Source organism: Equus quagga, chromosome 10, assembly GCF_021613505.1.
Source record: "Equus quagga isolate Etosha38 chromosome 10, UCLA_HA_Equagga_1.0, whole genome shotgun sequence".
In the NCBI taxonomy this organism is placed as follows: domain Eukaryota; kingdom Metazoa; phylum Chordata; class Mammalia; order Perissodactyla; family Equidae; genus Equus; species Equus quagga.
The window spans coordinates 24,038,605-24,065,277 of NC_060276.1; the positions used below are offsets into that span (position 1 = coordinate 24,038,605).

The 26,673-nt window shown below is 35.2% G+C and overlaps 1 protein-coding gene across 1 annotated transcript in view; it reads left to right on the plus strand.

Moving 5' to 3' along the window:
* Positions 1-26,673, plus strand: part of TENM1 (teneurin transmembrane protein 1) — a 526,446-nt gene that overhangs the window by 60,390 nt on the left and 439,383 nt on the right. Inside the window, exons 2-3 of the mRNA XM_046672513.1 lie at positions 4,879-5,139; positions 6,787-6,843. Of these exons, the coding sequence (XP_046528469.1) occupies positions 4,879-5,139; positions 6,787-6,843 (318 nt within the window). The remainder of the gene's footprint in view (positions 1-4,878; positions 5,140-6,786; positions 6,844-26,673) is intronic.

Consider the following 26,673-nt stretch of genomic DNA (forward strand, 5'->3'; position numbering starts at 1 on the left):
TTTATCCCCTTCCCCTTTTCCTTATTTTGGAAATGGACTACATTCTTGAGAAGTTGTATCCCAAATCATTCAGGTCATGGCTAAGATTAATCATGCTTTTTGACCTCCAATTATTTATTTTGAGTGTGATTCCTTAAAGCTTCCTTTTTACAGAAAGTACAGGTGGGTAGAATTTTAAGAAAAGTCAAGTCTTGAGCTTATCAGATACTCAGGAATGGCATTTCTAGAAAAACGCTGATATAGATTACTATTACTTTCCCTTTCAAGTTTTGATTAATGGCTTCTCCAGGCTGAACACCTAAACATCAATCCCTAGATTCAGAGAGCAAATACAGTAGTCCATTTTATTCAGTACTTGATAGCATTTTTACAAAATTATTAATTTGTTGGCATTAATAGAGGCCTAAAGTAATCCTTTGCACCAAATTCACTCAACTTAGTCTCATGATCCCCAGCTACAGAATGTTCCCTTAACTGCTGAAAGCTCATCAATGATCAGTTTCATCCATAGTCTCCCCTCTGAAATTGGCTTTAAACTGTTATGTTCTCAGGAAAAAAGTGCTCCCTGGAGGATCACTGAGAAATCATGCATCTGTTAGCCTTGATGCCTCTTGGCTTAGATATAAGCAAGATTTTGACTACCTTTTTGTTCATGTTACACGTGCTTTTTTCCACTAAGAGGAAAAGAGTGAGGCCTCCTTCTAGCTTGGGGTCCCCTGGTTCCATCTATGAAAACTGACTGATTCTTCGGTCTCCTCATTGTCCTACTATCTGATGGTGTATAATCCACTAAAGAAAAATTATAGAGGTATAATTGAAGTAAAATAAACTAAACATATTTAAAGTGTACAATATGATGCACTTTGACATGTATACACTTGTGAAACTATTACCCCAATCGAGGTAACAGACATTTAGATCATCCCAAAAGTTTCCTTGTGCCCCTTTGTTCTCCATCTCTCCCTCACTCTCTTCCCCAGGCAACCACTGATCTACTTTCTGTCAGTATAGATTGATTTGCCTTTTCTAGAATTTTATTTAAATGGAAGCATACTGTATGTAGGCATACTGTCAGTCTTCTTTCACACAGCATAATTATTTTGAGATCCATGCATCTCGTTATATATCAATAGCTCATTCCTTTTTAGGACTGAGTAGTATTCCATTTTGTGGATATACCACGGGTGGCTTATCTTTTCAGCTATTCATGGACATTTGGCTTCTTTCTACTTTGTTGCTTTTATGAATAAAGCTTAAGAACAACCTTGTACAGATTTTTGTATGGACAGATGTCTTCATTTCTTTGGGATAAATGTCCAGCGGTGCATTGCTTTCTTGTTAAGTATAGCTTTATCTTCCTAGGAAACTGCCAAACTATTTTCTAAATTGATTGTACCATTTTACTTGCTCATCAGCAGTGTAAATAGTTGCTCCAGATCCTTGTCAACACTTGCCATGGTCAGAGTTTTTTAACCATTCTGCTAGGTCTGTAGTGCTATCTCTGTGGTTTTAATTTGCATTTTCCAGAAAACTAATGATGTTGAGCATCTTTTCATTTGCTTTTCTGTCATTCCTATATCTTTCTTTGTGAAGTATCTCTTCAAATCTTTTGCCCGTTTTAAAAATTGGATCTCAACTCTTTATTAATATGCTCAGATTTCATCTCTTGCAAGGCTGCAAAATAGGTTTTCCTTACAGTAAAAATTAAATAGACTTTTGTGAGGTCCCAAATACATCATTCACTTGGCAATATCTATATCTTTTTACTCTTGAAATGTAGGTTCTCATGGTAAGAGTCTATCCATTTAAATCTTGGGTATCCTAAGATTGTTCTTACATTTCTCTCGTGACTAGCTTTTTGATGAGAATAGATCCATAATAAATCCAGTTGAACTTTCTCTTCTCTAGGGAATATGTAGTATTTTAGGTAACAAGGTTATATGTACAAGGCTAAAAACAACCACTTAAGGTGCATTGTAAGTGCTTTGTAGAAAATGCATCCTATGGGAATTTGGAACACCACTAAGACTTTTGTGTATTTAAGGAAATAATTTACAGTGATAAAACCGATTTCAAAAAAGGGAAGTGAGTCAGTTCAATGAACATCAGTTACTGTGAAAGTTTTTCTTTTCTTTCTTTCTTTTTTTCCTTTTGCTTCAACATTAAAAAAAGCGAGCGACTAATAACTTACTCGATTGTTACTTTTTCTAATTACATATCAACAAGGAAGTAGACTTTTATCTGACAGTGTTTACCTGGAGAATTTGTGGTTTAGCCTTTGTATTCAAATCAGAGTATAGTTCCCATAGAAATATTATGCAATTTTTTTTATCAGATTACACCATATTTCCTTAGAAGGAAACAAATTCATGTTCAAATTTCCTTTTGAATGAGAAAAAAATCTCTTTAACAAAGAGAGATTCTGCTGACATCTATCAGTGAGGTTTTTTTTAACCTTATCTAGTATTTTATTATTTTGAATGACAAATTGGCTGTGTATTTTTATTTGCTCATCCTTTTCCAATGAATATCTTTACTATGACTCAGATGCTCATTTTAAAATCTTCTGAAAGTCACATCTCATATGCCGTTGTATGAGTGAAAATAAATGCAAGTCTGTGGTTTTGAAAGCAAACTTCTTAATTAGTGCCCTGAATTCATGGAAAATAAATGGAGGCACTTCACAGCAATTTAGTTCCAACATTTTCTTTCTTATTTCTCCAAGTAGAATTAGAACAGGTTGCTGCAAAATCTTGGGTAATGCCACAATAGGTTGTTCTCTCACTTCTTCCTCCCTTTTCCTGGCTACCAGTCACTTTAGAGAAATCTCTAGGGAAGTAGTTTTCAAAGTGTGGCCCCTGGACCAGTAGCATAGGCCTTACCTGGGAACTTTTTAGAAATGCAGATTCTCCAGCCTACTCCAGAGTCTGAGTCAGAAACTGAAACTGAGGGGCAAGCACAGCAATCTGTGTTTTAACAAGATTTCCAGGTGATTCTGAAGTATGATGAAGTTTGGGAACCACTCGTCTAGAGGAGTGAAGGAAGTTGTGAATGCAGGCCTATATAAAATTCCTTTCCTACAGCTTCAAGCTGGCAGGTTTCATTACCAGGTTGCTGTAGCAACAACTGCACAGCAGGATTGGATAATGAAACATTGTGAAATTAAGAGACATGAATACTAACCAATCACAATATTTTAGATCACTAAGATTTACATTGGGTAAAATGGATTTTTACTTTTAGCCTTATGTCAGGTAGAAGCACAGTTTCATAAGGTTTTATGTTTGACAATGGAAACCATGCCTATTTTTCATACATTACTCCTTGGAATTTAGACAAATTTTTATAGAAAAATAAGATTGCTCTTAAAGACATTCATCTCAGAAGTCGTAAGTAACATTCTCAGCAGTGACATATAAGCCTGAAAGAATTAATTTATAACTGAGTTTTCCTAATACATTATAGTAGCTTTATTTGCATGCGATATCTGTTTCACAGAGCACAGTGCTGGGCACCTAATGGCTATTAAATAAGCATTAAGATTTGATTTGTTAAATCACGTTTGGCAGTTATATGTCAGAAAAATAGCTATTTTAAAAATATATTTATATTCTGCACTCATCTTTCTAGTATATATCTATCTAAATTCCAGCACTTTCTGTATTCAAAGAATTAAATTCATTTTAGGGTTTGCATTTTATTGATATGTGCTAAGGATTAGATGCACTCAGTTAAGCTTCTTCCTGGCCAAATGACATACCCTTTCTCTGATGTCAGTTTGAGAAAATCCAATGCAGTGTACAACATCCCTGGATTACCTTATCTGAGTATTACATGGACATTTCAGATGATACGTCTTGGCATGTGGTCATTTTTCATTAACTTATTAGGGACTGTTAAAGCATCTTTTCCCCTTTTTGACACCTTGCCATAATTGAATGCAAAATTGACTGAAAGACTGAATGCCTGATATTCATGCAGTAAGTTGATGGGGCTTCATTCCTGTCTAGCAGAAACCACGTCCAGATGTGTGTTTTAGGAAAAAGAGTTCCTTTGCTATGTGATGTAGGCTATGGACAACTGACATCTACCCTCTGGACTTTATTTTTCTCAATTGTAAAACGGGGATTTGTTAAATCATCTGTAAGACCCCAAATATTTTGATTCTAAGACTTGGGGGAAAAGAGGGGAAAATCCAAACTATGAAACACTGCTGAGGTGCAATATACAACTAAATATTTTTAATGTATTTGTAGAAAGAATGAATGAAACAAAATAATTAGCATAAATTAAGCCTCAAACTCCTTTGGAGACAAGGGAAATAATGATATTAAGTACTCATAACTTTAATGTTTAGACTAACTTGTTTTAGGAAAAATACTTCAGAAAAGTATATTTAAACTTAATGTTTTTTCCTCACTGGTTTTACATTGAATTATTTATTCTTAGCTCTAATGTGTATAAAATACTTAGAAAAGCCAATAATTTTAATATTTTAAGCGTAGGTGCACTCTACAGATCATACATTCTTCCTAGAAGAGAACTCTCTTTTAAAGGACAGCTCTCTACACTTTATACTCCTCTGCACTCACGTATTTCATTACATTTTGTGCAACCTTAAATTGTAGCTATAAAGCTATTTTGGGCATGCTTTTTCCAGAACCTTGTAAGAATCAACAGGAGCATAATTTTAAGCTACAGAAGTGCAAAATAAGCACAGAATCCTTGCTACCATAAATAAAAAGGCCAGAATTCTAACTTTGCAAAAACACATAATTACTAGCAATGGGGGAGGAAGACATAAGGACTAAAAGTAGAATCTTATTGGGTATTTATTCATGTTTCTAAACTTCTTCTCTGAACTTTGTTTCTTCTCAGAGATGGAATTCTGTGAAACCCCTCACACTCTGTGCTCTGGCTACCAGACAGATATGCACAATGTTTCTCGGCATGGCTACCAGCTAGAAATGGGATCTGATGTGGACACGGAGACCGAAGGCGCTGCCTCACCTGACCATGCACTGAGAATGTGGATAAGGGGGATGAAATCAGAGCACAGTTCCTGTTTGTCCAGCAGGGCCAACTCCGCATTGTCCTTGACTGACACTGACCATGAAAGGAAGTCTGATGGGGAGAATGGTAATGGAACTATCTATACTGTTTAAGTAAACCCCAGAGAGAATACAGTTTTAGTCTTTGAATTGTTTTCCATCCCTATGTCTGCCTACTTCCATTTAATATGCAGGATGGAAATGCAAGTTAGCAGGGTCCCATGGAGAAGACATGAACCTACATATCTGGCAAATAGACATATTTATTTACAATGGTAGATAAAATACTTTATTTCTGGTGATCCCTCCAGGGAAATAATCTCGTGTAGTAAGCAATATTGTACATATCTTATTTATTACTCACTTTTTATTTCATCTTTGTTTTCCAGTGCAATACTAGTAAGATTTGTTATAGAAAGCACTCATTTCAAGTGTTGTGGCTTTATATCAATATATGAACAATGAGATGAATAACTGTATAGCATGTGTATTCTGTATGAGGTTTCTTTTTTGAGTCAGACTAACCTGTCCAGTGTACAGACAGATTCAAATTAACCAAGTTAGACTGAAATGATTAAAAACACCAGAAGATAAATTCACATTAGCCATTTGCCAGACGATAAACAATAACAGGAGTATCATTAAATTGTAATTATGTGTTATTTTCTTTAAATTTTTTGAAAAAGGAAAAGTTTTGTCTTTTTGATTTGTTGGGGAGGGGTTGCTTTATTTTATTTCTGTTCTTTTGTCCCTACCAAAGAGCAAAATCCTTTCATAAAAAGCACGTTAATGCTTATTAAACACATTAATCTAGTCTCTCCATCATTCTGTTTGTCTAAATTTCATAGGCCCCATCGCCACAACCACAAAGGCCTGGTCTGTTAGCAGTGGCTAATCAGTATTTTCTCAGGTGGCCAAAAGGTAGCCAACAGCCCTGTAGCTGCAACTTTTTCTAGTCTGTCCTCCTGTGCCTCCTTTAGCCCATAGAGGACACCGGTTACAAGGATACAAGCAGGAATGACTGTTTGCCCACTGGTTAGGATATAATTTCCTAAATTATAGGCCATGACACTTTCTAATATCACCAAGTGTCCTTGGGGTCTTGATCATTTTAGTTTATTTTTACGTATGTATGTACGTATTGCTGACTTTGGCCAAGAGTGTAGGAGGCGAATTATGGAAATGAGAAGGGAACATATTTGACCTATGTATGCATATGCATGTCAGTGAAAGAGCAGTAGGATGGAAGTCAGGAGAACTTGGACTGATCCCTACAGTTTTCTGGGCTTCAACTGTCAAACAGGGAAAATAAGGACCAAATATATGGAAATTGGGTGGTAGATGATCTCCTGTATTACCAGGACTTATTCTCTCTACTTCACTCCTGACAAAGGAAGTTATAGCCAGTTCACTGGGTTGAAACATTAAAATAAAAGAAAGAAGTTTCCTCATGAAGCTCCACCATTCTATTCCTGCAAGACCCTAGGTATGAGGTTTTATTTGGGATAATGAAACTATCCTGGAATTAGACAGTGGTGATGGTTGCACAACTCTGTGAAAATGCTAAAAAACACTGAATTGTACACTTTAAGTGGGTGAACATTATGGTATGTGAATCATATTTCATTGACTTTGTTATTAAAAAAATGCTACTGAATGAAGTGTAAGGGTTGAAGATTGAGGAGTCCAAGATGACTTGGACAGAGATTAATTAGTGATATGTTTGATATTACAGGTTTTAAATTCTCTCCTGTTTGTTGTGACATGGAGGCTCAAGCTGGGTCTACTCAAGGCAAGTATTTTCAAATATTTGAACACATTATTTTTACCTCACCCCATCTTTGACACCCACCCCGCAAAGTGGAACCCTGCCTCTCTGAAAAACACCACACAGGCCTGGTTAATTAACTTGTCAAAGATTAGTTCATTGGCAGCTTATTGGTTTCTTTCCTCTGGAAAACTTCATGCGTGTGTGTTGATAGTGAAGAGGAGGTGAGCGAGGAGCTGGGGAGAATGACAAGACAAGATTTAAAGTGGGATAGGGAAACGCTGGTTTAGCGTGGGGGCTAACCAGGTTGAGTGGGGTTTGGCCTCATGATTTCCTATGTTATCTACGATTTTTTGCATGGCTCTAGCCATTAATTTAGTATAGTTCAGATACTGTCATAACTTTACAGTGCCTCAGCAAATGGCCTTGGTCTTTTCCTTCAGATGCTCTGGCTTGGCTTTAGAATCACACTACATCTGTGTCATCCATTATAAATAACACTTTCAAATGAAAATGTTCATTCTTTTCTGTAAACCTGTGTTTATACTGTCTTTTCTCAGTGAGGGGACATTGTTTTCCTTCTATTTTTGCCTTCATTGTGCTTATTGGACTTTGTCCTTTTGAAGACGGATACTGAAAGCAATATTTATAAATGATTTTGGTGAAAATCAAACACTTTTGGGGGAGGATCCTCACATCTGACCACAGGGCAATGACTCGAAATTGGAAGCGTGCTGGAGGAAAGATATCAGGGGAAAGATATATTAAAATCAGCTTTATCAAAATGCACATTATCAGGGCCAGGCCCCTGGTGTAGTGGTTAGGTTCAGTGCACTCCGCTTCGGCAGCCTGGGTTTGCGGGTTCAGATCCTGGGCAGGGACCTACTCCACTCGTCAGACATGCTGTGGTGGGAACCCACATATAAAGTGGAGAAAGACTGGAACAGATGTTAGCTCAGGGCTAATCTTCCTCAGCAAAAATAATAATAATAAAATGCACATTATCCTCCCCCACCCCCACCATGAGAACTTTTTACCTTGCTGAGCCACTGTACTGTGTTAATGTGCCCTACACCTTGGATGTGTTAGGGACTTTCAGGAATATTTGGGGCTGTTCAGTTTCATTTGACCTTCAGTCTAATCAACCATCTAGCTTGACCATGTAACACTATTGACTGAGACAGAGTTGGAAGACTCAGGGGTGAAGGACATGCATCTTTTCTTTTCTGTGTAGGTTTACTTTGCTTATGGTTTATTTTAGGAACTGGATAAAATACTACAAAATTGGGCTGGGCTGCCAAGGAAAACCTACAATCCAGTCTGCCAAAAACTAGTCCTTAACTGCAAGCCTCTGTTGGCCCAATGTGCACCTCCAAGAATGACTTCATCTTTTGAGAGGCAGTAGCGCACAGTAATTAAACATTTGTACTGCAGAGCCAGATAGCCTAGGTTTAAATCACAGCTGTGTGACCTTGGGAAAGTTACATGAAGTTTCTGTGCCTGAATTTCACCGTCTATAAAATAAGGATAATGTTAATATGTACTGGATTTTGTGGGTAGGATTTCGTGATGATTGAATGAATTAATGAACATAAGGGTTTCGAATAGTACTTGTAACATACAAGTAAAATATTAACATTCACTATTATTATTGATCTGCACTTCACAACTTCCAAACACACTTTTGATGTCTTGATCTCATTTCATCCTCATGACCGCTCTGTGAAATAGATTCTATTGTTATCTGCATCTTACATAGCAGGAAGAGGTAAAACAGCAATTGAGAAACCAGTTAACTAAATACAACAGATTGTTTTCCAAATAGTCATTTTTTCCCTTCCTTAGATTATATATGAATATAAGACATGAACTCGAACAACTCTTCTCTGCTCAGAGTTCTGTAAGTCTTACTCTGACTTCTATTACTAATTTTAAATAAGGAGTATACAATTTAGAATCTTATTTATGATCTATAGCAGTATTTTACTAATTTGGATTCCATAAATTTTAAGTGATAATCAGGCCTGACCTGCCTTCATCATTTCCATAAATTCTCCCAAAGGAGGTTTGAGTTGAGATGAGACTGTAAATGGTTTTTCTAAAAGCATGTTAATCTGAAGAAATAAGTTATTCTCAATGAATTGAACCTGAAGTTTATGTGCAAATGTTGCTGTTTATTTCCCAATGACCTCACCCATGTATGAAAGCAAGCCTAGCAGGGCATCTATTTTACCAATTTGAGTTTATATTTACTATATTTGAAAGAGGGAAGCAGCTTAAAAGTTTTAGGGTTTATGTATTTCAGAAATTACCTCTGACTCCATGCCCCCCCATCTCTGTGCCTCAGTGTGAATGACATTTTATTTTGTTTTTGCCATCCTATACATTCTGATTTTTAGATTATTGATGAGGCAATGGGCATAATGTCATGGACCAGCTTAGGATGGTATAAACTTCATTCTTGTAAATGTGGGAGAAAAGTGAAGATGGGGAAACTGTTAATTTGGGTGAATTGTTTAGTTGAAAAAGATTCTGAGAAGGGATTTCAAAGACTCTTTCAATTCTACGCATCCTAGGAGATTATGACTTGCATTTTTTACTTACATTTCCAGAATCATGTCTATAAGAACTTATTTCTTTAATTTCATTAATTGGTCAAGCTTTTCAAAATACTTATTTTTTCTCACTTTCATAAACTCTATTTGATTACCCCTAATTGAATTTAAATCTCTGGCATGCTATAACCCATGAAGAATTAAAATAAATAACCCTCAATTTCAGTACTGAAACACTTGGACTGAGAGGCCTGTAGTACAGGGAAGGGAGAGCATCAAGTAACAGAAGGGAATCTGGATTTCTTGGCTTTCACAGGGCAATCAGAACACTAATGCACTTTGTTTCCGTTCCCTCAAATTTATCCTAAGTAAACCCTTTGTTGTCTATTGATGCTTAATGGTCTATTAGGAAACATGCAAATTTACTGAAGTTAGCTTCATCCTGAGGCCTGTGAGCAGGACACTGATACAATCATAACGCTTTACTCGTTTTACCCTTTCTCCACTCCCATTTCACCTTACTCCCAAACATTACTGTTCATCATAGGCTAATACTTGTGTGTTTTCTATCCTCACAATGGTTTTTAGTAAGTACTAGACGGGAGGCTGTTTGAAGCCAGGGCCTGGTTTATTTGCTGTTTTAGCCTTGATACTTAGCCACTGGATATGGAACACAGTAGGCACCAAAGATATGTGCATTGTTCTGAGGGGAAAAATTAAAACTGAGAGATATTTTTTTGTAGATCTTCTCTGATCTTACAAGGATAGAATTGCTACAGTGGGTCAAACCTCTGGTCATCTAACACACACCTCTGCCTCTGACAGGTGATCCAATGGGCGTTCCTTAGAAGGATTTGGCAGTCCTACTTGAGCATCAACCTCAGTGATTAGGGTATTTCTCAATAATGACACTTGACTATACATTAGGCTGGAGGAAAAGCTATATCAGCAGCTAAATTTGAATAATCAATTTCCAAGAATGTATTTTTCACATATGGTCTAAATGAAACAGTTGGATTATAAAAAGTAAAAATGAAATTGCTTATTAAGAAGCTAAATGGAGAGAAATAGGTAGAGAAAAACCATTTGTAATCTTTAACTAATAAAGTATAAATTGTGAAGAAATTATAGCTATATTTTTGTTGATAATGATATTTCTGTGCAAACAATATTTATTGAACACCTACTCTTTTCCAGTCTCTTTATCAGAGAGTGAGGATATATATAAAAGATGACCAGTACACAACGACCCAGCCTCAAGGAATTTACGGTCTAGTGAAAGAGATTGACACCCTATTAGTAAGGACTGTTTATTGTTATTTATTATTGTTATTGCAGGAAACAGAAACCAACTTGAGCTAGATTTAAAAAAACAAAAAATTTATTGAAAGGGCATGAGAATGCTTCATGGGACCAGGGCAAGAGTATTGCTAGACCGCAAGATGGTACTAGATCAGAAAAATTGTCCCGACTTTGCCTCTTGCTTCTGAATCCATTTCTTTCAGTCCTGTCTCTGCAGATTGACTTTCTCTAAATCTCCATCCACAAGGAAGGCATAAAATTTCATACAGCTCCCCAGTTTATATTTCTTCTGTTCAGGAAAGAAGTTGAGATTAACTGGATATTTTTCCATGCCATTTCTGAATTCCAAGGGGACAGAATAATTTTCCCAGCTTGAATCAGACGTCTACCACCGGTCCCATAAGCTACAACCAGGGAATAATGTCGGTAATACAAATGTTGCTTTCTGGGAGCCCACCCATTGGATCCTTGGAACAGTTCTCAATGCAGAGCAGTCAGAGTCAAGTGGGCAAATAACCTAAAGAGGTCTACTAGACAGAATACAGAACTAATTTTAATACAATTTAGTTGGTACTATGATAAAGATATGTGCAGTTTGCTATGAGACCACAAAGCATGTGAAACTATTTATTAATGTAAAAATGGTTATATTAATGCAATCTAATAAACCATATTCTCTGTACAATGAGTGGTTAAGAGCATGGAATGTGGTATAAGAGAAACCTAGGTTTGTGCCCTGGTTCTGCCACGGGCCTGCTGTGTGTCCTTGGACAGGTAACTAAAGCTCTCCAAGCTTCGGTTTCCTCATCTGTCAAATGGAGACATTACCTATTTCAGTTTTGTGTGTGTGGGAGGGTTAAAAGAGAAAATGGGGGGCTGGCCCCGTGGCCGAGTGGTTAAGTTCACGCGCTCCGCTGCAGGCGGCCCAGTGTTTCGTTAGTTCGAATCCTGGGCACGGACATGGCACTGCTCATCAGACCACGCTGAGGCAGCGTCCCACATGCCACAACTAGAAGAACCCACAACGAAGAATACACAACTATGTACTGGGGGCTTTGGGGAGAAAAAGGAAAAATTAAAATCTTTAAAAAAAAAGAGAGAAAATGGATATATAACACTTCACAGTGTGCTTGTTATATATTAAATATTCAATAAATGTTAGTTGTGGGTATTTATCACTAAGCAAGAATTTATTCTGCATGTATTGTGGGGTAGGTGCTACAGGGTGAAATATCTCCTTATCAAGGGTTGGCCAGACATGCAATGTGGCTTCTGAAACATCTGGTGTCCCAGGAAACTCTCTAGCCTAGCAGAGTCCGGCCTACTTCCTCCTTGTTTTCAACTGGGTAAAATTCCTTGCACTTGTCTTACGTTAAATAATACATCATTTCAGTAGCCAACAATATTATTCTGCTAAGTATAGAAGACTGTGAGAGGAAATTCCATGAAACACTTCAGACCTGGCTAAGGGTTCACTTGTACTATTGTATTTCCTCTTGTCATCGTAGTAGCCTCTTAAGGTAGAACTGGGGTTTCAACTACTCAGAAGCACTGTTGATTTCCATGATTGTTGGGCAGCTGAGCTGCCTGTGTTCTGCTCAGGAACTTTATAGGTAAGGGATTATCTGATACAATCCCATAATAGTCAAAAATCCATTAGTGCTGCTCCCCATTGCTTCTGTACTGCGTACCACAGAAACTTGGTAATATACCATGTGCTACCAATAAACACCAAACCATCATAGCCATGCATATGTCATTCTCAGGCCCTAAATTGCTTCATTGAAACAGCAGGAATTGTAAAAACATGGCTAGCCTGACACCTGGGTTTCTTGAATGACATGTGGTAGTTATACCCAAATGAGGAGTTATTCCTTCTGATATTTGACCATGGGGACCATTCGTGTGTATTTAATGGAGGGAATTTGTTTGTTTTTTTTACATTTCTTTCCTTTGCTTTTTTGTTTTCCCCTGGTAGTATAAGTTATATAGGACACTTCCATAGCAGTGATAACAGTTCCCTGGGAACCATTTGAATGTCGAAGGAAGTGTGTGAAACAATGCAATGACTTGGTAATAGCTTTGGCAGGAGCTCTGCCATATAACTGACATCCTAATGGCTCTGTTGGACCCATTAGGCATGTATAAGACAGTGCAGTTGACTTTGTAATGGCTCCTTTGGAGACGTTACACGATCAGAGGAAGTGGGTAAGTCATTGGGATTACTTTATATGTGGGTGAGGCACTTCTGTGGTGACTGTGATACTCTTAAAATTGAAAACAATTTTGATGATATTGAAATTCAAGCCATTATAAAGTTAGATATAACAAGTTCATATTTTTTGTAGCTAATTTTAACTAGTATTTTTTTTTTAGTATTGACGTAAGATCAGCTGATGGTTTAAAAATTAAAACAATAAAAACAGATTTAAAGTGAAAAATCCTTCTCCCTCTTGCATTTCAGGTGCCACTCTTGAGAGACAGCCAGCATTAACACTGTGTTATGTATCTTTTTCCAAATGTTCTGTACGTGTACAAATGGGATAACATACTGTAGAAAGTCCAATAACATTTTTAGAGTTAATATTATATGTTGGATATTTTCCCATATTTGCAGTATAGATCTGCCTCATTCCTTTCGATGGCTGTCTAGTGTTCTTTTTCCGTATGTATCATTTTTTATTTAGTCAGTCCCCCATTGGTGGACATCTAGGTTTCCAGTGCTTTGATATTTAAAACAGTACTGCATTTAACATCTTTGTACACATCTTTTTGCACACCTGTTAGAGTAGAAATGATGGGCCAAGGGTATGTACATTTAACATTTTTAGACATATTATGAAGTTTCCCTGTTAAACAATCTATTTAGCTTCCTACTAATGCACCTGTTTTCTCATATCCTTATCAACACTGGCAATGATGAAAAAGGTTTCTAATACCCAGTCTACTAGATGAAATATGGTACTTTTTGTGCTATTATTTCACAATTTATTCACGACTGAGCTTGGACATCTTTTTATATGTTAATGACCACTTGCATTTCTTTTTCTCTGAATTGCCTGTTGACATCCTTCACCCATTTTTCTACTTGAATTTTCATATTTCTTATTAATTTTCAAGAACACTTCATATGTTAATGGTAAAAAAAGCCTTGGTCACATATTATGCATTTATCCTAGTTTGTCATTTGCCTTTTGAAATAAGTTCATAAGATGTGTCTCTGTGTGTGTAGATATAGAGCTGTATAATTTTAAGTGGTCAAATTTAACCATCTATATTTTATGGCTTATGGAAGTATATGGAAATGATAGAAAGATAGAAGATAGGTAGATAGCTAGATATAGATATAGATATAATTGTTAAAAATATTATATGGCCCCCAATTATAAAAGTAAACTGAAAATTTATGTTAATTTTAAAATAGAATATAAGTATATACAAAAAAATAATAAATCTAGGGGCCAGCCTTGTGGCCGAGTGGTCAAGTTCGCACGTTCCTCTTCGGTGGCCCAGGGTTTCACTGGTTCGGATTCTGGGCGCAGACATGGCACCGCTCATCAGGCCATGCTGATGCATCATCCCACATGCCACAACTCGAAGGATTCACAACTAAAAATATACGACTATGTACCGGCAGGCTTTGGGAAGAAAAAGGAAAAATAAAATCTTTAAATAATAATAATAATAATAAATGTATGGTATTCTGCATCATAGATATGTTTATGTGAAAACAAGCTTGAATGTAGAAGTTACAGTATAAATAATGTAGGCAACAAAAAATATTAGAATTATTTAGGTTAATCTTCATAATTGATCTGAATGTATTGTTTAGTCACTTATTTCTTTAGTACGTTAAGTAGTGTGAATGTAGCCAAAAAGAGTTAATGTGCTTATAGAGGTAGCTTATCAATAGACTTCTTTAAAAGGAGTTTAGAAAATGTAAGAAAAACTATGAATGAGCCTATATTCACAAGAAATAAAATAATACTGTCTTCTGAATTAGAAAATGATGCTCCAGTTGCCATAGTTAGGACATGTGACTTTGATAGTTCTTTTCTGGGTTTGGGCGTGGGTTTATGTTAAGTCATTCATGTTTCTTTCACTGTCCATCTTTTAACTATTGATAGATATCTGTGAGATTACTGGTCAGAGTTAATTTTGTGTGTGTGTATGTGAAGTGGAATGCAATCTAGCCACAATTTATATGCATGCAGGTGAGGGTTTTATTAATGTATGTCCTAGTTTATTTTTTGGAATAATAACTTTAGAGAAAAGGGAAATCACGATGGCTATTTCAGAAGCAAGTTGACTGTTCTTTAGTGAGCTTTTTTGAAAGTAATACTTTTTAGCAAAAAGATTGATAAAGAAAATTGGGAAATTACTGAAAAGTAAGAGAAAGAAAACCTCAAGGTCCCAGGCCCAAATAAAATATTAGTCGCATTTTCTAGTGAATTCATTGTGTTACTTTTTAAGGATCCATGCAACGTGATATTTTACTTGAATTAAAACATAAGCATGTTCCATGGTACCATGTCTTTATTAAACAGTATTTTAAATATATTAGTTAAGTAGATGTACTATAACTTAATTAACTATGCCCTATTTTTGGATATTAACATTTGCAGTATTTTGCTACTATAAAAATGCTACATTAGACTTCTTTGTGGTCAAAGCTTTGGTTCATTTCTTATTTCTTCCTTACAGTAGATTTCTACAAATGAAATTACCAAATTCAATAATTTTTACATTAGGGCTCAAGATATATATTATCAAATTATTTCTGAATTCATACTCTCTCATTAGCATAGCATGAGAGTAGCCATTTCAGTATTCCCTCACTAGTCCTAGATGATTTACTTTAAAATACTTTTTGCAATTTTTTCAATGAAATGTAAAAAAACATAACTGTGCTAAGCATTACATATTATTTATTGATTCAGGAATTGAACCTTTTATCATCTCTTTTTCATAATGACATTTCCTCATTTTTAATTGAACTGATTTTTGAAATGTGTATCATAAAAAATCTAGAGTTAATAGATAAATCCAAGAGCCAATTCTAGGGGGAAGGCAATAATATATATAACACAATCAAGAAAAGGAGAGAAGATAAGAAATAAGCATGTCAAAATGACTACAGATAAAGAGGAAATCGAATGACTCACAAGAGACTACTTTGTGCATCTCTTTTAAGATACACTTTAAAACCTGGACAGAATAATCTTATAATAAAAATATAATTGACCAAAACTGGTCTCAAAAGATAGAGAAAATCTAAATTCTCTAATTTATATAATAGAAATAAAATTGCCAAAGAAGTATCCAAACAAGAAAAGTATTAGACAGTTTCATAGGTAAAATCTGCCAAAACTTTAAGGAATACATCATCTCAATGCTACTTAAATGCTTTCAGAGCATAACAAAAGTGAAAGCTTCCAAATACTTTTTAATCATTTGGAAGCAAGAAAAGCATTGAGATCTAAAGCAGAAAGTGAAATCACAGAATAAATCTATAAACCAATTGTACTTGTGAATACTAATGCAAAATTCTTAACTAAATACTGACAAAAGCGGTCTAGCAATAAAAGAATAATACGCAACAACTAAGTGCAATTTGTATTAGGAATGCAAAGATGGTTCAATATTAGGAGTTCTGTTACTCTAATTTACTGTATGAATAGATAAATATAGATAAACCATATGAAAAATTGCAGAGATGCTAAAAAGGCGTTTGATAAAACCCAATGTTGTATTTAACAAACACACAGTGTTTACTCTCTGCCAGACACTATTTTAAATAATTTACAGATATTAATGAGTTTAATTCTCATAACCAGTCTATGTCTTAGGTACTAATAATATCCCTATTTACAAATATAGAAACTGAGGCTCAATGAGGATAAGTAAAGTCATTTAGCTAGTAAGCGGCAAAGCCAGGATTCTAGACCTAGGCAGTCTGACTCCATATCCTTGCATTTATCCACTATACTGCCACTCATCAATTTTTGATAGAGAATCTTAATTAAAAATATACCTAGTTCCTTAGCATGAGAGTATGTAAAATCACAAAATCCAGTTTTATTCTAAGTGAGGATGCACTAGAAGGATTTCTATTAGAGTCAAGAACCCAACAAGTACGTCCACGTTCACCAACTACTTTAAGCTTATTGTGAAGGTGGCAACTGTCGCCTTTAGAAAAGAGAAAGAAATAAGAGGAATAAAATTAGAAACAATGAGGTAACGTTATTTGCAGGTTATATAATTGTGTATCTAAAAAAATCTAAGAAAACCTAACAATAAATTAATACAAACGACAAGAATTTAGTAAATTAATTTGGTACAACATTAGCACACAAATTAATAGTTTTCCTCCGTACAAACCACAACCAATCAGAAAACATAGTTGAATAATTTATTACTTTTCCCGTAGCAACAATGACAATCAAAATGCCTAGGAATAAACCAGTAAAAAGAGCAAGACACACACACCTGCACACACACACACACGCATACACACAGACTACAATGCTATTGAGGAACATAGAAGAAAACAGAAATAAACAGAAAGCCATACCCTGTCATTGGATGATGAGTCTCAGTATCATAAAATTCTCCCTAAATTAATCTATAATTTTAACATGCCTCCAGTAAAAATGTCAATTGACCTTATAATAACCCTGACTTAGTGGCTCTAATGTTCAAATGGAAAAATAGTAAACATGTAAGAACACTTTCAAAATATTTGATAAAAAACATAATGTTGTGATAGTAAGTTTGCCAGTTAAAAATATATTTAAGTTCATTTTAATTAAACTACTGTGCTGCTAGTATATGAGTAAACAAAGTGTTCTAACGGAAGAGGAAGTCTGAAAATGGATACAAACACAAATGAGAATATAGTATACGATAATGATGGCATTTTAGATTAATAGGGAAAACATGAATTGTTTAAAAATGATGTTGAGACAATTGGGTAGCCATCTAGAAAACAATAAAACTGGTTCTCTACCTCACTCCCTACACCAAAATAAATTCTAGTTGAATCAAAATTTACATATGAAAATAAATGCTAGCAGGAAATACAAGAGAACTTTTTCCTATCCCTAGAATAGGAAAAGCTTTTCTAGATATAGCACAAAAAAATAGAAGCCATAAACAAAAATGTCATCATGCTATATTTGTAGCATCCAGAGACAAAGGGTTAATTTCCTCTTATGTAAAGAGTACTTATAGTCAATAAGAAAAAAAGCCCCAACAGCAAAATGGAAAAAAATGGATATAGGCCATAGAAAAGGAAATGAGAATGGCTCATGAACATATGAAAAATGTTAACCTCATTCCTAAGAGAAATGCATAATAGGACTATAAGTTATTATTTGTCACCTATCACAATGGCAGTAATAACAATTTGATAATATACTTTGTTAACAAATGTGTATGAAATGTTGGTTATAGGAGTATAAATACATACAGTCTATGAAAGGAAATTTAGCATATCTAGCAAAAAATATACCTCTTTTGACCCAGCAGTTTCGCTTCTTGGAATTTATCCTACAGATATGGAATGAGTACGCAGGGCTATGTATGAGGATGTTCACATTAGCGTTGTTTGAAAGATCAAAAATTTGGGGATAAAAATCAAAATGTTCATCAATAAGAGGCTAAATTATGGAATAATTTATGGTACAGTTATGCCATGGAATACTCTGCAGCCTTACAAAGAATAAGACATATAGATCTTCCTGTACTTACGATGGTGTTACATCTCAATAAACCCATTGTAAATTGAAAATATTCTAAGTTGAAAATGCCTGTAATACATCTAACTTATCGAACAGCGTGGGTTGGCCTTGCCTACCTTAAACATGCTCAGAGCACTTACATTAGACTGCAGTTAGGCAAAATCATCTAACACAAAGCCTATTTTATAGTAAAGTGTTGAACATCTCATGTAATTTATTGAATACTGTACTGAAAGTGAAAAACAGAATGGTTGTAGGGGTACAGAATGGTTGTCAGTGTATCCGTTGATTAAACCTCAGGATCGCATGACTGGCTGGGAGCTGCGGCTTAGTGCCACTGCCCAACATCACAACATATTGATAACTTGGGAAAAGATCAAAATTCAAAATTCAAAGTGCTGTTTCTACTGAATACATATCGCTTTTGCACCATCGTAAAGTTGAAAAATCATAAGTCAAACCATCATAAGTGGAGAACCATCTGTAAGTGGTAGGAGGAGAAGTAGAATGGCTTAGGAGGATTTGCAAGGTGGATTTCAACTCTATTGACACTACATTTATTTTTATACTTATTTATTTATAATAATTTCTTAAACTGGGTGATGGGGGTACACGGTGTTTATAACATTGCTCTTCATCCCTCTTGTGGATGTCTGAAATCTTTTAAAATATATTTAGCTCAAACAAAATGAGACAATTCTGTATGTATTGAAGTGGAACAATCTTCAATATACATCATTAAACAAAAACCACAGGGTTGAATTATTGTGTATAGCAGTGGCTTTTTTGTCTGTGACCTAGAGTAAGACAGACATTTTACATTTTGACCCAGTTCACAAAGAATCTATTAATAAAAATAAAAACTAGAAACAAAAATTTCACAATACCAACCCTTACTATGAACAACAAACTGTGACATTTTTTCTTCTCTTATTTTTTGTCTTTGTAATGTTAATTGTGATCCAGTAAATTTATTTCATAACCCACAAATAGGTCACAACCACCCACAGTTTAAAAACCATGATGTCCAGTGCACTACACTTGATGTGTGATTTTTAATGGAGCTACATGTATATGTGCTTGACTATGCATAGAATTTCTCTGCAAGTATTCAAAATAACTGGATAATCCTGATTGCATTTGTGGAGGGGCACTAGGTGACTGTGGGACAGGAGTTGGAGAGAGACGTGTTTTCCTGTGTGCTCTTTTGTAGGTTTAGAACTTTGTACTATGTGCTGTTACGTTTTTTAGTTTAATATAATTAAAAAGTAAATAAAATGAAAATGGTATCACAGAGGGATGAATCCAACTCACTTGCTTTCTAGACCACTTTTTGAAATAATCAACAATTGCTGCTTACAGAGTTCTTTCCAATATTTTAAAAGAAATGAAAAAAAAAAAAACCTTCCCTGATAAAAAAAATCAGAAGAGCCCAGGATTATAAAAGATTCCCTGTATAGCGATCCCCAGGTCTAGCTCTTAATTTATTTCTTTAACACAGCTTTTTCTCTGGTATGTGTTCCTTCTAAAAATAAAGTGAGAAACAAATCTATTAGGCTGGGGGTAATATCTTGCTCCTTACATTACTATTGTCACCTGCTCATTCTGATTGTTGTCATGAAATTAGAGGCCCATATGTGGAAGAGACATACTCTTTTGTTTACTTGAAAAAGCTATGTTTGGAGATCAAGTTTCTGTCTTACAGAGGAAGCAAGGCATGGAAGTATTGTTATCCAGTGAACCAGCAGTTTTATGTTTCAAAGTTGTCTGCCAAAATTAGCAGTTGTAAAACAAAAAGACAGCTGCGAATTTCAAACCTTTCATGTGATATATACCATACTATTTTCCTTTGAAACCAAAAATACGTATTTGCCACTTAACAATTTCAGCAGTGTACACATAATTCTGTTTCCATGAACAAATGACTATTATGCTAAGGGGTTGATTTTAAATAGCATTTTCTTATTTGCCAAAGTCCATACTTTTTTTAATGCTTTTTGGTGAGGAAGATTGGCCCTGAGCTGACATCTGTTGCACATCTTCCTCTTTTTTTTCTCCCCAAAGCCCCGGTACATAGCTGTATATCCTAGTTGTAGGTCATTCTAGCTCTTCTATGTGGGACGCTGCCACAGCATGGCTTGATGCGCAGTGTGGAGTTCCACACCCAGGAACCAATCCAGTGAACCCAGGGCGACTGAAGCAGAACATGCAAGCTTAACCACTCGGCCATGGGGCCAGCCCCTCAAAGTCCATATTTTTAATGTTCTTTTTTCAATTTTGTGGGTACTATCATCTGGAAATTTATGCTCAAATAATTTTACTTTATTTTGATATTTGTAAGTGCAAAACGAGATAACTTACCTTTTATTTTCATTGTTCCTTGGCAAGTTTATATTTGCTGAAATAATTCTGCAGCTAGAGAGATGTGTGGCCTGCACAAGTCTTCAGCGTAAAGATTTAATAACTTTTACTATGAGAAATTGCCAGCCTTGTGAAATACTCCAAAGATTTCCCTTCTACTACATGTTTTATAAATCTGGGTTATCACTGCTAAACAAAGACCAAAACAAAAGAAGTATAAAAATAAGGGAGGAGCCCATTCCCTGACCAATTGTGAGTTCCCTACGCTTTCTTCACATGGCTTCTGGGTTACCACGCTCTTAGTTTTCTTCTTATCTCAGTGGTCACTTCTCTATCTTATTTGTTGATTCTTCCTCTTCTCTCTGCCCTTTTACTGTTGGAGAGTCCCAGTGCTCAATCTTTGTTCTAAAGTCTTCTCAATTTACACTATCTAACTCAGTGATCTCATACGGTTTTGAAGCTTAAAACACAATCTAATATACTGATGAGTCCCAAATTTACTTCTCTGCCAAGACCCCCCTTCCAACATCCATTTACAAGAACTTACTTGATAATTTCACTCAGGTCTAATGGGTATCTTAAATTTAACTTCTCCAAAACTGAGCTCCTAGTCTTCCCTGTACCCCAAACTTTCCCCACTTGCAGACTTCCGCATTTCAGTTGATGGAAATTCCATCCTACCGCTTTCCCAGGCCAAAAGCCTTGGAGTCATCCTGAAACCTCTCTTGCTCTCATACCTTGCATCCCCTCTATCAGCAGACACTGTTGCTTTACTACCAACCCCACTCTTGTCCAAGCCACCATCATCTCTCACCTGGATTAATTCAGCAGCCTCCCAAGAGGTCTTCCTGTGTCCCAGAGTGATCCTTTTAAAGTATAAGTCTATTCTGCTAAAAAATGTTGCAATGGCTTCTCATTTCACTCAGGATGAAATATTTACAGTGGTCTGAAATGCCCTCCATGCATGATCCAGCTCCCTGATATCTCTTTGACCTCACCTCCTTCTACATTTCCCCTTGTTAGCTCTGCTTCAACCACACTGACATCTTTGTCAATCTCCAAAAAAATCTTCAGCACATTTTTGCTTTGGAAACTTTGCTCTAGCTGATTCCTCTGCTTGGAACTCTCTTCCTCCAGATATTGAATGTTTAATTCTCATATCTCCTCAAGTCATTGTTCATATGTCTCCTTCTGAATGACGTCTACTCTGACCCAAACCATATAATATTGCAACTTTTACCCCCAACCCCAAACTGCCAATATCCTTTACCCTGCTCTGCCTCTTCTTTTTTGTCTATAGCTTGTATCATCTTGTATATAATTTACTTCTATTCTGTGATTATAGTTTATTGTCTTTTTCCTCCTATCAGAATTATAAGTTCCACAAAGGCTTGGATCCCTGTCTGTTGTGTTCACTGAAGTCTTTAAAGCTCCTAGAATAGTTTTGAACACTTATTAGGTATTCAATAAATATTTTTGAATGAATAAATAAATATAGATATGTAATTCCTGGCATATATTTTTTGGCTATGTCTTTACACAGAACTGAATAACTGTTTTTTATTCATTTCAACTATTTCTTGCATAATTGATGTTTTAGGGCAGTTGTATGTGTAAACCAGTTTGGTTTCTGAATGATTTGGTCAATCAGCTCATTAAAATCAGTGGTTTTTAAACTCCTATTTTAATAGTTGAATCAGTCAGACCTATTTTCTGCTTGCCTGGATTTGTTTAGTTTCAGTTTGTGATGACTGTACTGGTTTTTATAGGTAAAATATTTGAGCTAATTTGTGCATGGAAATACAGCTGCGAGTGATATGCCAAATCAATGCATATAGACATAACCATATTCAATCACAATTAGACTACGAGTCAAGTAAGCATTGTAGGATAACTTTATAGTTAGCATAGTTCGTTTTTAGACTAAGAAATAGCAAACACCAATTGATTGAGTGTTCATAAATAAATAAATATGCACATACATGTATCTTTTTGAATGATTTATGAAAATAAGCAAGTCAATCAAAATTGTCAAATATCTTGATTCATTTGATGTTGCCTAAATTGATATGTTGTTTGACTGAATTTTCTGGTCATTCCAGTGGAAACTATTAAACCTTTTGTTTATGAAGATACCACCTTGTTCTATCAAATAACGCATAAATTGATTTTTTTTAAAAAAGCATTCCAATTAGAATTGATCAATCAACCCACTCAAAATGGTCAAGAAATGTAAGTCTACAGGACAGTCAAGCCAAAAGGAATACTGGGATTAAAGAGTACAAGATGTTAAAGTGAGATTTTACTAATCTTGAGTCATGTCAGAGTTTGAGGAAATGTCTGTAAAAGTTGAAAAAAGAGTGGGAAATGAAAGTTCCACATTTCAGCCTTGAATGAGTCATAAACCCATCAACTCATGACATTTTCACCAGTCCTCCCAGACTTACTGGTGTCAAACAGTGCCACAGCTGATACTGAGGTACCTCAGGAAGGAAAAACATGACAAACCTGAACAAAACAAAACAACCACAAAATTGAAAGAAAGGAAAGGAAGGGAAACAGACAATAGTAGCTCCATGGATTAAGTGCTTGATATATATTTTTATAACCTGCCTTCAACATATGTGCATAAATTATTTTAACCTTTGGCTGCTTTTGTTTTAGTCCGAGGTCTTTAGGGTACTTTCTGTTATTTTGTAGAACTTTCATAAGAAGTAGTAAGGATTTGGATAGTAATTTTCTCTTTTCCCTCAAGTGTAGTTTTCTCCCTAGGCTCTGTCATTTGTACATCAAACTAATACTGTCATTTTTTATCAGCTTCAGCCACAAGAAGGTTTATCAAGATGTTTCTGTTTTACTTCTCGTTTCTAAGCAGCTGCCTAGAACTAGAGTCACGAGTCTGCTAAATTGGGCAGTCATTTGGAACTTTTTTTTTATCACATTCTTCTAAGAGCCATAATTTTATAAAAAGAAATTAGCCCAAGGTAAATCTCAGCAGAAAAGTGGTTTTCTCTGATAATAGTTTGCCTGCAAAGAAGAGGTTGGTCTTTGCCCACAAGAACCAGAACGAATAATTTGGACATATTTTCTTGTACCTTATACCTTGGGCCTGTGAGACTTAAAATAAAGAAATATCTTGCTTTCCAACAAGTTAGGTTTCAGTTGTTCTAGATTGAATTAGTGTAAATAAAATAGAAAGAAGGGCCCTAGCAAATCAATACTGCATTGGTAGTAAACTGGAAAATTCTGACAAATTCTCCTTTTAGGCCTTAGCGAGGTTTAATCTAAACATCGTTTTCTCCTGACAGTATGAGAGAGAAGAGGGCAATTTATTGCACAGTCCTGATATGGATGAGAAAAGACTGCTGCTTCTTCTTCACCATTCTGGCTCTTTCCCTGTCCATGTCAGTTCAATTTTTGTTTTGCTCCAGAAAATCTTTCTCCAATAATATGTTTATAGGCCTTTATAAATGTTAATGTACAGCACTGCTGCCTTATCATGGTACATTGGAGTACTTGCCAGCTTGTTTAAGAATGTAGGTTTTTAAGTGCTATGTTGAAATTCAGGTGTCTCTCATTACATGCATGAAGCATGTTCCTAAAGCGTTATACGCAAATCACTTAATAGGTTTACCTGCTGTGTGAGATCACGATATAAAGTAATCTTTTAGAAAATCCAGTCACATTAGAATATGAATAAGTATCCTGCCCCCAAATTTGTGATTTTCGTAACTTGGGACTTTTGCTTGTTGGTTTTATTTAAGATGTGCTCTATTTCTAGTTCACTTCAAACTTACTACCCATTTACCAGAAAGGGGAAATTTGTTTTTTGAAAGAAAATTATTTAATGTTGTTTCTTTCTAGTTTCTTAGGAGTTTCAATTGTTGCATTATATAACTCTTATTCCATGTGAAAGGTGTGAAGTACAAATATGTGTAATGTGTAGCAGGAAAATTAGGTCAGCAATTTGCTCATCTTTTTCTGTTAATTAAATCAGTTGTGTTAAATGTCACATTTTCCAACCTGGATGTGATAAAATAACATTTCTAATTAACCCAAGAGGGATATGGACATAAGAAAACCAAATACTTGCTCCAGGCAGGAACATTTCTCAAGATACTACATTATGAACAATATTTAAATTACTGCTTATACTAATTGCACGTATTTTTCAAAACTTTGTCTTGTATTGACATTATACCTCTACAGTTATTATTACAGTAATGAAGAAGTGAACCTCAAACTTTTGTACACACTTTGGGGATAGTATATATATTAAATAGTAATATTTTTTTCCTACATAATGTACTCCATACCAAATTGAAGCCTTAATATGTTTAATTGCTCATCTAGACTACAAAAATGTTTAAATTTCCAGGTACCTCTAGCCAAAAGATTAAAAAATTAAGTTAGAAATGGTGAGTATATTTACAAAAGGAAGAATTTTAGTAAGAAACTCAGTTAAATTTAGTTTTATTGGTTCAGAAAGGAAATAAACGTCTTCTGGAAAACATTTTCTAAAAGAGGAAAATGTATTATAGATATATGATTGAACTATTAATATAAGTATTGCAATCTTAATCTACTATAGACCAAGCCATTGTGATAAGATTTCTCTATATAATTAGCAGCATGTTGCATCTGCCAGTGAGTTAAAAAGAGAAAAGAATCAATTTGATGACTTAAACATAATTAACTATGATGTATAAATTTACTTTACTTCAGATATTGTGTGAAACATTATTACCATTTTGTGAGACTTTTTAAGTTGTTAAACATTTTAAAATTTCCTTTGGGAGCAAGGCACTGTTATAGGAGAGATATGGGGAGATGTATGGGGAGAGATAAGGATTAAAGACAAATGTGGCCATAGGCCTTCTACTTAGCAGCTTGCTTACTTAGACCTAATGGTGCTGATAAAAGTAATTCTGATGGCATTATTAGCCCTTCTCTATACAACTAGGACAATTGACCAGAATAAGATCAATATTTTTTTCCCGATTGTCAAGACAGCCAATCACCACAGGTTTGATTGGTTCACTGCCTGGTCGATCCAATTGATTAGTTAAGATTACTGAAAGAAACCACACTTGGAGAAACTCAAATTCAAGTTAGTAGGCAAGTGCCAAGTAGTGGAAGAGTTCTATAAGAGCAAGCTCATCAAAGATTTCTGCAAGTCATTATTTATGTCCAAAATTTATTCAGTGAGTAAAGTCATTTGAAGTGTCTGGAAGATATAAGTAGAAAAAAATACTTTTGAAAATTTAAAATGAAAATATTTGTTGGCATTTATTACAGTTTATTTTAATGCTAGAATTTATTCAACAGGCATTTCTGAAGCACCTATCATGTGCTAAGGACTGAGGACCCAAAAATGAATAATTAGATATTTTCCCTGAGCTTGAGAAGTTCACAATCAGTGAGTAGCATAGGGAAGTAGATAAATAAACAATTATGATGCAATTTAGTGAGTTTTATAATAAAGATATATGGAAAATGCATGCAATGAAAACATAGAGAATTAAATAACAAACTAGGGAAATCTGAAAAGCCTTCACACAGAAGTTGATATTTGAAGTATGAATACAAATTTACCAGGCAGAAAGGAAAAGGAAGGACATTTCAGGCAGAGTGAACAGAATGTGCATGAACACAGAGGTATTAAAGGGCATGGCATGTTCGAGAAATTGCAGGAAATTGACTCTGGCTAAGACGTAGATAAAAGATGATACTTAAAGGTAGTTTGGGGCCAGTTTGCAAGAGCCTAGTATGCCATGGCAAACAGTTTGGATATTTTCCTCTTGAAAATGTGGAGCTACCAATTTATGTGCCAGGGTGATAAGATTTGTGCTTTAGAAAGACAACTTTTATGGCATTGCAGGATATGTATTGGA